This window comes from Cololabis saira, chromosome 6 (genome assembly GCF_033807715.1).
Source record: "Cololabis saira isolate AMF1-May2022 chromosome 6, fColSai1.1, whole genome shotgun sequence".
In the NCBI taxonomy this organism is placed as follows: Eukaryota; Metazoa; Chordata; class Actinopteri; order Beloniformes; family Belonidae; genus Cololabis; species Cololabis saira.
The window spans coordinates 3,126,306-3,139,947 of NC_084592.1; the positions used below are offsets into that span (position 1 = coordinate 3,126,306).

General features: G+C 41.0%; 1 protein-coding gene across 1 annotated transcript in view; it reads left to right on the top strand.

Annotated features, from left to right (window-relative positions):
- The window catches only part of LOC133446276 (inactive dipeptidyl peptidase 10-like), a 103,792-nt gene extending 98,842 nt beyond the window's left edge, over nucleotides 1-4,950 (top strand). Inside the window, exons 26-27 of the mRNA XM_061724286.1 lie at nucleotides 128-201; nucleotides 4,490-4,950. Of these exons, the coding sequence (XP_061580270.1) occupies nucleotides 128-201; nucleotides 4,490-4,627 (212 nt within the window). The 3' untranslated portion in view covers nucleotides 4,628-4,950. The remainder of the gene's footprint in view (nucleotides 1-127; nucleotides 202-4,489) is intronic.
- The last annotated feature ends 8,692 nt before the right edge of the window (nucleotides 4,951-13,642 follow it).

The following is a 13,642-nucleotide window of genomic DNA, read 5'->3' on the forward strand; positions in this document are numbered from 1 at the left end:
GGGGAATTTCTTCCTGATAATTCATGAATCTTGAGGGCATTTCTGTCTGTGCCAAATCTAATTGCCCTGACCTGATTATGATTAAGACTGAATCTTTCTGACATGTTTTGTTCCTTTCTTCCTTTAGCTAACGTTCACTTTCAGCATACCGCTGAGCTCGTCAAAAACCTGGTGAAAGTTGGGGCAAACTACTCAATGCAGGTGTGTAGTGTACAGACAAGTAACTGCACTTTCAACAGCAATAATGGATGAAGTAATGCAAGACGTATGTTTTTTGATTTTTGACTTTTGTATTTGCTCAACGTCATTGTAAATGAGGGCTCGCCCTCAATGATTTTCAAGTTTAAATAAAGATATATATATGTTCTGAATTTCCCAAAAGTGTCAAAAAGTGTTAAACCATCAGATTAGAGCAATACTTACTATTAGTGCTTCACAATCACAGCAAGGTCCATTGAATATGAAGTTTTAAGAATGACAAGGAAAGAGACAAAGACCCTGTTATGGGTGTCATGTGTGTGCTGTACGGAAGAGTATTAGGGCCATGCAGGAGAAAAAATATTATTTTTTTTATTGTGCACTTCGAGAAAAAAGTTGAAATGTCGAAAAAAAAGTCGAAATGTCGAGATTAATGTTGAAGTAAAATTTTGAGAAAAACATCGAAATTTCATGAATAAATTCGAAATTTCGTGAATAAAGTCGAAATTTCGAGAATAATCGACTTCTTTCTCAAAATTGTACTTTTTTCTGGAAGTGCATCATGAAAATACTCCGAAAATACAGCAAATTCCGTAGTGCTGGCTCCCTGAAACTATCAGGAAAATGTCAGGTAGTTCAACATGCGGATATCTGAATTATACCAGGGAGTTAAAGGGGACCTATTATGAAAAACACGTTTTTTCTTGTTTTAACATATATAAAGTGGTCTCCCCTCACCCTGCCAGCACAGGGGAGACAAAATACCATGAACCCCCGCCGGACAGAGTCCCCCAGTGTCACGTGGTTTTTTTTGAGCAGATTTCCATAGGTTCAGCCTCCGCTGCTGAAACCACGCCCACAACCAGCTCTCTCCGCTGCTGGAGCGGTGCTTCCTTCAGCCAGTCGGACGCAGCGCCGTGGATCCGGGTTAAATCATCCAGGTTCCCGGGTGGTTTGGGAGCTGGGTCCTTGGGGGTCTGTCCCAGGTCGGACCAGCTTCACCCTCCGAGATTTTCAGCAAAATCTGTCGGTTTGATCCCCGGTAACGGGCGATGCGCCGCGGATGCGCTCCGGAGCCGATCTGTGCGCCCGCCGTGGGGTTGCGGCGCCCGTCGCGCAGAATCCGCCGGGCAGATCCGGCTGAAATCCCGCTGGTCGGTCCCCGGGAGTCCCTGCTACCAGTCCAGGCCGGTTCCTGCGGTCCCGGCCGGTCGGAACCGGTCAGATTCCCTGGTTAAAGCCGCAGTGATGCGCGCTGCTCCAGCCTACTTCCTGGTTTCCAAAGTCCGTCCGACTAAATTGTCCAGGTTCCCAGCCGCTTTGGGAGCAGGGATTTCTGGGGTACGTCCGAGGCTGGACCAGCTTCACCCTCCGAGATTTTCAGCGAAATCTGTCGGTTTGATCACCGGTAACGGGCGATGCGCCGCGGAGCCTCTCCGGGGCCAGCATTCAGCATCCGCCGGGCAGATCCGGCTGAAATAGTGCATAAATGTTATTTATATACAACTCATATTTTATTTTTTTAACAATAAAGTTGCCATTTGTGAAAATTCAGTGTTGGGATTTATTTACAGGCTCGGGCTGCTCTGGCGGAGCGAGGTTTATTCTCCTCCCCTGCTACACGTCATTCAGGGAGCCAATCAGCACAGAGCCTCATTATCATACCCCCCCTTCCCTTAGAATGGAGCACAGAAAAAGGGGTTACAAGCGGTAAAACTAGTGACAGGGCCCACAGGCTGGATTTATGATTTGTGTAGAAAAAACAAGCTTTAGATTGTTTTTAAGACATTCAAGACCTGTTTAAAATATACATTAAATGCCATAATATGTCCCCTTTAAACTCTTATGGTTGGAAACCCTCCTTTTCAAAGGAGCAACTTCATCTAAAGCTGAGTGCAACAGATCAGCAGTGTTACTAGCAAGGAAATCAACATCTGCAGAGGTAGAACCCAGGTCACTGGCCGCGACTACATCACTATTTCGCACTGTTGTAAGATAAGCAATGGCCTCCCTAAATTTAGCAATAGCTTCATCAGACAAACATCTGCTAAAATAATACCTCCTATTTTGCACTTCAACATCAACAAAATTAAATTCAAACGTTATTAAGTAATGGTCGGATAAAAGGGAGTTTACAGGTGACACCAACAGACCATCAGTTTCAACACCGTAGGTGAGAACGAGATCGAGAGTATGATCAAAACAATGTGTCGGCCCGTCCACTTTTTGTGAGATACCCATTGATTCTAGAAGAGAATTGAAAGCTAATTTAAGATTATCGCTTTCAACATCCATATGAATATTAAAGTCACCCACTATGATGAATTTATCTGTACTGATCAATAATCCAGAAAGGAAATCTGAAAATTCAGACAAAAACTCTAGATAAGCGCCAGCAGGGGGCCGGTACACTACCACTAACACAACTGGCTTCTCTGATTTCCAGCTCGGAAATTTCAGACTAAAGGCTGAGTTATGGTCCTGCGTCAAAACGGCGCCGTGCCTACGGCGTAGGCTATGCGTCGACGCGTACCACACGCCGTCACTGACGCCGTCACTGACGCCGTCACTGACGCCGTCACTGACGCCGTCACTGACGCCGTCACTGACCTGCACCTCCCAAAAATTGTAAATACGCGTCGAGGCGACGCAGACCAAACGCAGACGAGAGGGCTGTGATTGGTTCGCTTGGTAGCAACGCATTTCCGGTTTCTGGTTTGAAGCAGTCGTCAACTTTCAGTGCTCTTTTCTTCGTGTATGTGTGATTTTTTGTTTTTGTTTTGTTTTTTTGCAGAATAGTTGTCCTTATCTCTTTGATTCACTGTGACCGGAAAAAGTCGGATAAACCATTCAGGAAAAGATCGTGAATTAGCGGTCACGGGGGAACTGCACCGCAGAGAAATGCAGTGACGGAGAAGTTCGAAGGGTTCACGACGGTGTCACGGTGACGGCGTCACGGTGACGGCGTCATGGTGACGGCGTCGATTTGACGCAGAACCATAATTCAAGCTTAAGCGTGAGGCTTTCAAATGTATTATAATTGAACTTAGGTTGAATTTTTATTTGGAGACTGGAGTTATAAATTGCTGCGACTCCTCCGCCTCGGCCCGTATTTCTAGGAATATGATGATTAAAGTAGCCGGGCGGAGTTGATTCATTCAAACTAACATACTCTTCATCCTGTAACCATGTTTCTGTTAAGCAGAAAACATCACTCCTGCTCTCTGTAATTATATCATTTACTAACAGAGACTTGGAGCTTAACGATCGTATATTTAGTAGTCTGCATCTAATTCTTCGGTCTCTTATTGGTACCAAATGTGCATTGGTTTTAATTTTTACAAGGTTATTTTGGTTAACGCCTCTATAACGCCGCACCTGGTGAACTTTTGGAGTAGCCTACGCCGTTACTGACGTGAACCTACCAAAAAATGTAACTACGCGTCGAGGAGACGCAGACCCAACGCAGACCGAGAGGGCTGTGATTGGTTGACTTGGTAGCAACGCATTTCCAGTTCCGGTTCGTGAAGCAGTAGTGAACTTTCAGCGCTCTTTTCTTCGTGTGTGTGTGATTTTTATTTTTTGGGTTGTTTTGGTTTTTTGCACAATAGTTGTCCTTATCTCTTTGATTCACTGTGACCGGAAAAGCCAGAAGCTAAACAAAGTATCAACTAGCGCTCTGGGGGGGTACTGCACAGCAGAGAAATGGACGGGGCAGAGAAGTCTGCAGCGTTCACGACAGCGTCACGGCAACGGCGTAGGCTCTGCGTTGGTTTAACGCAGAACCTTAAATCAGGCTTTATTGTATCTGCTTGCTTTTGGATGGGTATACGTGTTTTTCTCTGAAACAGAGCTGCATGCTGTTGCTGCTGCTAGATCCAACAACAATAATAGTAGCAAGAGTGAACTACAGAAATCAAATATTCAAACAATGAACAGAAATAGACAAAGTTTAACATATTTGAGATATAAAGTGCAGATACTATGCTTTAAATTGTCAGGGCTTCAACCACAGCTATGCATTATTGTAATATGCATTTTTTGCTCAAGTCACTTTAGATACAATCCATACTGCTTTTAAATTCTGCTAAATCTATTTTGCTACTATGTATGTTTTATATTTGTTCCCTTGTTTGATTGTATTGTTTGACTGAATTGTTTTTATGTTTTCTGTGGGGACTGCAGGTGGAAACTAGCATTTCTGCTAAAACCCGGTGTATTTACACTGATTAATATGCATTGTCCCGTCTAAATAAACTCTGATTTGATCTGATTGAAATGGCCCCTCCAGATTTACCCAGATGAGAGCCACTTCCTGTCCCAGCCCAGTCTGCAGCACCTCTACGTCACGCTGAGCAGCTTCTACAGACAGTGTTTGAGGGAGGAGTTGCTCCAACTACCGGAGGAGGAAGAGGAAGAGGAGGATTAAGAAGCACGAGGCTCGGAGAGTCAGACTTTTGACACTGGAACCAATTTTATGACATCCACCTTTTGTGTTTGGATCAAGTGTTTAGCCAGATATGGATGTGGAAAAAGAGCTGGTGTGTGTGTGTGTGTGTGTGTGTGTGTGTGTGTGTGTGTGTGTGTGTGTGTGTGTGTGTGTGTGTGTGTGTGTGTGTGTGTGTGTGTGTGTGTGTGTGTGTGTGTGTGTGTGTGCCACTCCATTGCATGACTGTGTATTTATAAATGTGTTGAAAACATAACTGAATGATAAAAGCAGCAACACTTGGTTGCCGGGACTTGAAGTGGAAAATGCCGTCTCCAATCAAGTCATAGTTTCTGGCAGGGGTCGGCAACCCGCGGCTCTTTAGCGCCGCCCTAGTGGCTCCTGGAGCTTTTTACAAAATGTTTTATAAAATATTTTTTTCCCTTTTTTCTCTTTTTTTTCTTTTTTTTCTTCTTCTTTTCCTTTTTTTTCTTCCTTTTTCATTTCCTTTTTAATCTCGACATTTCAACTTTTTTTACTTTTTTACTTTACTTTTTTCTTGACATTTCGACTTTTTTCACGAAATTTTGACTTTTTTCTCGACATTTCGACTTTTTCTCAAAATTTCAACTTTTTTCTCAACATTGTAATTCAACATTAATCTCGACATTTCGACTTTTTTCACGAAATACTTTTTTCTCAACATTTCAACTTTTTTCTCGACATTTCGACTTTTTTCTCGAAATTTCAACTTTTTTCTCGATATTTCTCCCCCCAGTTCTAACTAATATAGAAACATGCAGCATGTGTTGCCTTCATTCTAAGGCTCATACGAGACTTTTCATTTTTTGCGGCTCCAGACATATTTCTTTTTTGTGTTTTTGGTCCAATATGGCTCTTTCAACATTTTGGGTTGCCGACTCCTGGTTTATGGGATGCACAGTTTCTTGGCGAAGCACACTGAAGATTGCCTTCATCTTTTGCAGACGCTCTAGTCATCCACATATAAGCAAACGCACGGTCATCACCTGTCTTACATCTGTTTTTCCATGCTTATTTTAGTGCTAAAAACACACTTTTGATCTCACTTTCCTTTGGATGCTGGACTGTTGCACATGGTAATGCTCCAGTCAATCGTTTAAATGTTAAGCTGTACAAGTTCACTACCTGAACTGATCCTGAAGAAGTGCAATTTCCACATGAAACCCTGCAAACCATTACCTAACCTAAATGAGAGCCGTCTTTAAAAAGGTCCCACCTTATTGTAGCATATCTTGTGTAGACATGTTCAATGCCTTATGAGGTTCAACATACTGTAATATTACTGGCAGTGTCATTCATGTTAACCTACGTCAACTCAGGCCCTTATGACACAAAACTCTCTACATTGTGCTGTCTGGTCATGAATATACTTTGAGTTTCAGAATGTGGTTGAGGATGCCGGCAATATGGTAAGTTTAGCTTCTGTTTCCACTGTGAAAGTTCTCCATCTTAGTAGTTATTTGAATGTATTTTCTTAAATAAAGCAATGCACTCGTTTTTCTGTTAGAAGTTGAGATTATTTTTGAAACATCTCTTCTGTTTATGGATGTAAACTGCAGAAAAAACTTTAGATAATATTGAGAAACAAATGAAAATATGTACTGGCCAAAAAGAAGGTAACACACACCATAGTATTTTCAATGTATTTATTTATTTGTTTGAGATGAAACTTTTCCGATTGTGATAGTCTTAGCAGTGGCTTCACAACACGATCTAGCCACGGTGGACGCATATTTTACTCTTCTAATGACGCTTTTCCACTAGTACCTACTCAGCCCGACTCTCCTCCACTCAGTTTGGTTCTTCTCCACTAGGGGTCTAACGTGCAGAGTAGATACTTTTCTGTAACTATTCTGAGGTTCTAAGCTGCTGAGTGGGCTGTATCTGACATCATCACACTACAGGCCACCGATTGGTCGGGGGGTTGGAGTCAGACGTCTGAGTCAGGAGGTGGAAATCAGAGAAAGAGACTCTGACGGATTCTGGTTCATTTTATTCCACCAGCAATGGCAGCAAAAGTCTGTTTCATGACTGACTTTTCAGCAGCACCGAGACAAACTAACAAAAATTTAAAAGCGTTGCCGCTTGAAGTTTCTCTCACTCTCATTTTTTAACTTGATATCAAACACAAACCACAGATCCAGCAGCACATCTATCATCTCCTCCAGGTTCTACATCTTTAGTGTTGTTCTCTTCTTCCTGTAGATCAACAATCAAATACATCACAGCAGCTTCACTCCAACCTCCTACTTCTGATCTGGGTATTGAAAAGAAACAAGTCGCGCTGAGTAGGTTCTAGTGGAAAAGCTCCATTAGTCTGATGCTCCATCACCTGGAACAACGTGCATCTAGATTCAGTACATCACGATTTTTTTCAGTTGCCCAAGATTCCAATTTTTATGCACCCAAATAAACAGAAGCTATGATTTACTACATAAAACATGAAAGGAAAGAAAGGAAAAAAAAAGTTCGAGTTACAGTGCAAACATATAATAGGGAAAAGTTAGACTTAAGCTAGAGTAACAATGTACAGTAGTAGCTACTGAATTAACATTGTTTACATTTAGACACTGAGGTCTTCAGCATTCCTGCAATTATTAAAACCTTTCGGGTTTTAATAATATATTATATGAATACATTCAACAGTTCTTGTCCCAGTTTGAATAACTTCATCAATCTCCTTGTTTGCTGAGTGCAGGATAAAAACCTGAGGTATTTTGCACTGTATTCTGACATGGTTGTTGAAGGAATGAGACGCTTCTCACTCCGTCATTTAGGGTTTAAGAATGCACTGATAATTAAACATATTAATCACTCCTGTGCTTTTCTATGGAAGAGTATTAAGGCCATGCAGGGGAAAATTATTTGAGAGGGGAAGATTTTTTTTTATTCTGCACTTTGAGAAAAAAGTCAAAATGTTGAGAAAAAAGTTAAAATGTCGAGATTAAAGTTGAAATACATTTTCAAGAATAAAGTCGAAATTTCACCTTTTTTCTCAACATGTCAACTTTATTCACAAAATTTTTACTTTTTTCTCAACATTTTGACTTTATTCTCAAAATTGTACTTCGACATTAATCTCGACATTTCGACTTTTTTCTCGACATTTCAACTTTTTTCTTGAAGTGCATAATGAAAAAAAAATCTTCCTCCTCTAAAATATTATTTTTATTTTATTTTAATTATTTTATTTTATTATTTTCTCCTGCCTGGCCCTAATACTCTTCCGTACTTTTCCAATTGGAGGTTGTAGTGTTTTGAAACTATTTTCTGCGTTAACTTGAGACTCTTTTTTTGCCAGAGTTAAGATGGGAAACTTGCCAGTGTCTGTAAGGTCTTTGCATGTCTACTGCAGGGATTGTGTCAAGTGTTGCCTCATTTTGTACAGTGCAATACAGCAGTGTGTACATAAATATATTTTTAAGATGTCAGATCTCATAGAAGTTTAGTCTATGGGTATTGGATTGATTAGACTTGGATTTCTTTTATATTTCTGTTGCAATTTTTTCATTTTGCTTTCCTTTCAGCTGTTGATTTTCTTAGGATGTATTTTGTAATGCCTGTTCTTGTTCTTTTTTCTGTTTTAAAGGAAAGAGTAGGGTTAAAGCTATTGATTTATTGTGATTGTCAACCCAATGTTAATAATACACAAATAAATAAATGAGAAAATGCTGATATGTACAGCACAAAACCAAGCAAGACTGACTGTTTCAGATCACTCAACTACTTCATACAAACTTTCATCTCTTTTTATCCTTTTATTTTGTCTGTTATCTTCTTCTCAGTCAATTTAAAAGGTGAGGCAGTCAATGAAATAAGTAATTCAAGTGGATAGATCTGATTGTCTGAACACAAAGTTCCCTGCATCTCTACTACATGTTTGTGCATTTAACCTGTTCACCCCCAGGGATTTTGAAGGTGACGTTCGCCTGAACAGGCCTATCCAAATTAAATCATCAATGTCTCCACAATTATAAGGACACTATGCATAATCTCAATGGATGGCTACGCCCTCACAGCATATGTTTCCAGTGTCAGAAAAGTTGTGAATGTTGCCTGAGCAAATTGTGATAAACCAAAGGCATATAACATATTTGTCCTCGTCTAATTTTTTCAGTTTCAACAGTGGAAAACAACATGATCGCAATGCATCTATGAATAAAGACACCACTTCCTGAATTCAGCAACTCCTTGACTACAACTGTACCAGGTTACATGAGAATAGCTTAAAGCTCTTAGATTTTATAAAGGTTTTAGTGTGGATAGAACCAGGCAGACTTTCCATTTGGGCACTTGGATACTTACACTGTGCCAAAATGTGCCAAAAGTGTTTTTACCTCTTTGAAGGAAATCTGGCTATAAAATACTTATGATTTCCACTACATGAAGCTGTGTGTTTACAATGCACCCTTTGGCTCTGGTATTTATCCACTGTAGCATCAGTTTCTACCATTGTGCACGGTATAAATTCAATAAAGAATTAAAGCTGCAAGCAGCGATGAACGGTCCTCCACCCTGGTGCACGTTCAGGCTGCAGTGGAAGCTTGTATGACTAATGTAGATTCTTCAGGCCTGGACATTTAGCGGATGACACCACCCACGACTCTCTATATCAAACCATTCAAAAGTTATGACAGAAAGTAGGAACTATCAGATATCGACCAATCAGAAGAAGAGGCGGGGCTAATTCAGGCCAATGAAGGTCGAGGACTCAAAACCGAGTCCGATGACACCACCCACAAGTCTTTATGTCATACCATTCAAAAGTTATGCCAGAAAGTAGGAACTATCAAATATGGACCAATCAGATGAAGGGTGGGCACGCTCTTTGCCGTCTATCGTCGCCACGGTAATGCTTTTGAAAGAGAAAAGTAATGTGCATCGCCGCAGGATGGAGACACACATTTTGATGTATAACACACCTGGGTGCACGTTACGGTTCGGGCGAAGAAGCGACTTCCTGTTGGGTTTGGGCCATGGTGCCAAGAGACTTGATACAGGTGTGTACCGATTGCGACATGATACAGGTGTAGGCTGCATACTGGCATTCTGTAACATTTACATATACACTATATTGGTGGAAGTATTCACTCACAAGTGACATCTCACTCCTAATTCATACCTACCTAATTCCTCCTTTGCAACTATAACAGCTTCAACCCTTCTGGGAAGTCTATCCACAAGGTTTAAGAGTGTGTTTACGGGAATTTTTGATCGTTCATCCAGAAATGCATTTGTGAGGTCACACTGGTGTTGGACAGGAAGGCCCGGCCCTCAGTCTCCACTCTAACTCATCCTAATGGTCGGGGTCGGGTTGGGGTGAGGACTGTGCAGGCCAGTCGAGTTCATCCACCCCAGACTCCCATAAACCCGACTCCATCAAACTTTACACTTGGCACAATGCAGTCAGACCAACACAGTCTCACTCCCGACTCGTCAAAAACCGACGCTTGGTCAGGAGCCTTTAGCGACACCTACTGACGCAAAAGGTACCAAAAGCACGCAAGTAGAATACCATTGACTCCAATGTAATCCCTCTGCGGCTATATGTGACGCTCACAGCAGGTGATCAAATGCATATACTTCAATTTAAAAGTGTGGTTTGATGACATTTCTAGGGAGAAATATACATTTTTTCCCCACAATCTCTTCCGTGAGTGCATATCATGCATGGTTTATTAATCATTTATTAATCCATCCTACTGCGGGTATACTGAACTAAATGCTCTTGTTTGGAAGTCACGCCATATTAAAACAAATTATAAACCACATTAACACTTCATAGAAACAAAATAGATGGAGGGATGAGGTCTGAAAGATCTGTTTTGAAACGTTGCTTAATACGTTACGGCATTGAACACAACCCTTCCTGTCGCCGAGATAGGCAGCAGGACAAAACGTTAAAATAGCACTAATAAATGCATATATTGATCTTTTCCATCACATACATCTACTCACAATATAAATATACATTTTATGGTCACACTTTGTCTGTTGAAAAATGAGCGGATATATGATTTCTGAACCCTAATGTCAACATCTTAACCCTAAACCGGAAGGAGGTTACAGAACTACAATTTGTGCCAAGTTACAATACACAGCATTGTGCTACGTCATAGCTTTTGTAGTTCCAATGAATTAGCGCTTATAAAACTGTGATCACAAACTTTGCAAGCTTATTATATGTTTTTAAAGGGAACCCTGGCTATTAAGACATGTAGGTCTTAAAAGATAAATGTTGGTATCAATTATAACAATGTGATATAAAAAACCTTTTTGATGTCTTCGTTTTTATAAAATTTGAAAATATAATTTAACTCGTAGGTCGCCATTGTTGTTTACACCGCAATGCATTCTGGGTAGTGACGTCACACGGTTGCACCTGCTGGCCCCCGTACACTGTTGTGACTGTTCAACCAGATAATCCAGAGGATAAACATGTCATCTGTTCAGCCATTTCAATTTGAACCCGAGCACAAGGTCAAGGAGGAAGACAACACTGAAAACATATCTCAAAACGAGCCAAATGAAGACCAAAAAAGACGGGATGAGGCGAGAGTGGGACAAAATCCCAGCAACTGCGTCTCAATGCAAACAGAGGAGGAGAGCGTTTGCTGTCAAGAGCTCGTGTTTTTGTCAGCAGCTGTTCACTTTAAGCTATTGTGTGATAAAACGTATTCCAATATCAATAATTTTGGAGATTATTAGCATCCACCGCTGTCCAAGGCTTTATAAATCATTAGGACAGGTGGCGCCGCCAGGATTCAATTTCCTAATAGACACAGAAACAGTCCGTCCACTGCTCTATTTCAGAGTCTCACTCGGCCTGAATATTACACTATCCATTAGGGAGAGGATAGGTTGGTTGGCTATTCAGTGTTCAATAAGTATTTCAAAGATCTTTTTTCCTCAAACAAAACTTTGCAGTGACAAATTGGATAAAGTGCGCACGGCGCACTACACATGGTGACATTAGGGTTCATTAGGGTTCCTTTTAAGGGTGGGGAGCACGCCTGTTCGGTCTGATTTTGACTTTTGTATTGGTAAGAGGGTGAAATCGTGTTTTTTATAGGTTTTGACCCTATTCAGTGGCGCCCCCTATTGGTCTACGGTTGGGCATGATAGTAGAGGTGCAGAGCTTTCCAAAACTGTTCACCTCATGTCTCTAGCATATTTTTTTGTTGAACTACAGGCCTTCAAAAGTGTCACAGGTACAAGGTTCAAAGGGCACACCTGGGGAGCAGGAATTGCCCACAAATCTCATATTGACATATGTTGCTCCTGAGGTCAAGACCTTTCCAACGATGTCTTCACTGTTGTCCTACGACAAAGTTTGATTTTCTTGTTGGTACACATCATAGATGTTTGACTTGTATATTCAGAGACCTCTTTAGGGGCCAAGCTGGAAACAATCAGTCAAAATCTTTTAACCAGTATTTTGTGGCCAGATTTCTTTAAGATATTGATGATAGTATTATACACAGTCATACTATTCAATTTGGACCAGTTCTGAGTTTATTTTCCCCTTTAAATACTGATTGTTTCACCTTTTGAAATGTTCCCATTAACTTAACATGGCTATTTATAGACCCTTTAACCCCTTCCCCAGTCTGACAGGATGATCCTGGATGATCAAATTTATATTACACCATAGTGCTAATACATTTCTGTGTGTTTAAATTATGCAAACATATCTTAAAAAATGTTTAAAAAAAAGTTTAAAAAGTTCTGGTAACCTCCTTCCGGTTTAGGGTTAAGATGTTGACATTAGGGTTCAGAAATCATATATCCGCTCATTTTTCAACAGACAAAGTGTGACCATAAAATTTATATTTATATTGTGAGTAGATGTGATGGAAAAGATCAATATATGCATTTATTAGTGCTATTTTAACGTTTTGTCCTGCTGCCTATTTCTCCGACAGGAAGGGTTGTGTTCAATGCCGTAACGTATTAAGCAACGTTTCAAAACAGATCTTTCAGACCTCATCCCTCGATCTATTTTGTTTTTTATGAAGTGTTAATGTGGTTTATAATTTGTTTTAATATGGCGTGACTTCCAAACAAGAGCATTTAGTTCAGTATACCCGCAGTAGGATGGATTAATAAATGATTAATAAACCATGCATGATATGCACTCACTGAAGAGATTGTGGGGAAAAAATGTATATTTCTCCCTAGAAATGTCATCAAACCACACTTTTAAATTGAAGTATATGCATTTGATCACCTGCTGTGAGCGTCACATATAGCTGCAGAGGGATTACATTGGAGTCAATGGTATTCTACTTGCGTCCTTTTGGTACCTTTTGCGTCAGTATGTGTCGCTAAAGGCTCCTGACCAAGCGTCGGTTTTTGACGAGTCGGGAGTGAAACTGTGTTGGTCAGACAAGTACCGTTGTCCTGGCAACCCCCAAACCCAGACCGGTCCATCAGATTGCCAGATGGAGAAGCGCGATTGGTTACTCCAGAGAACACGTCTCCTCTGCTCCAGAGTCCAGTGGCGGGGGCTTTGCACCACTGCACCCACTGCTTTGCATTGCACTTGGTGGAGCTCTCTGTTCCTGAGCTGAAGGCCACGTGAAGTTTGCTGGTCCGTAGCAATTGACTGCAAAAAGTTTGTCACCTTTTCAGACTACGCGTCTCAGCATCTGCTCACAGCGCTCCGTTAGTTTACGTGGCGGCTGACGTGCTGTCCTTCCCAAACACTTCCACCTTACTATAATACACCTAACAGTTGATTGATTAATTGGTTGAGCGAAGAAATTCCATGACGGGATTTGTTGCACAGACGGCGTCCTATCACAGTTACCACTGGATTCATTGAGCTCCTGAGGGCGACATTCTTTCACAAATATCTGTAAAAACAGTCTGCATGCCCAGGTGCTTGATCAATACACCTGTGGAAGTGATTGGAACACCTAATTCACATTATGGAAGGCAACCTTTTGGAGGTTTGAAGATTGTGTGTACACA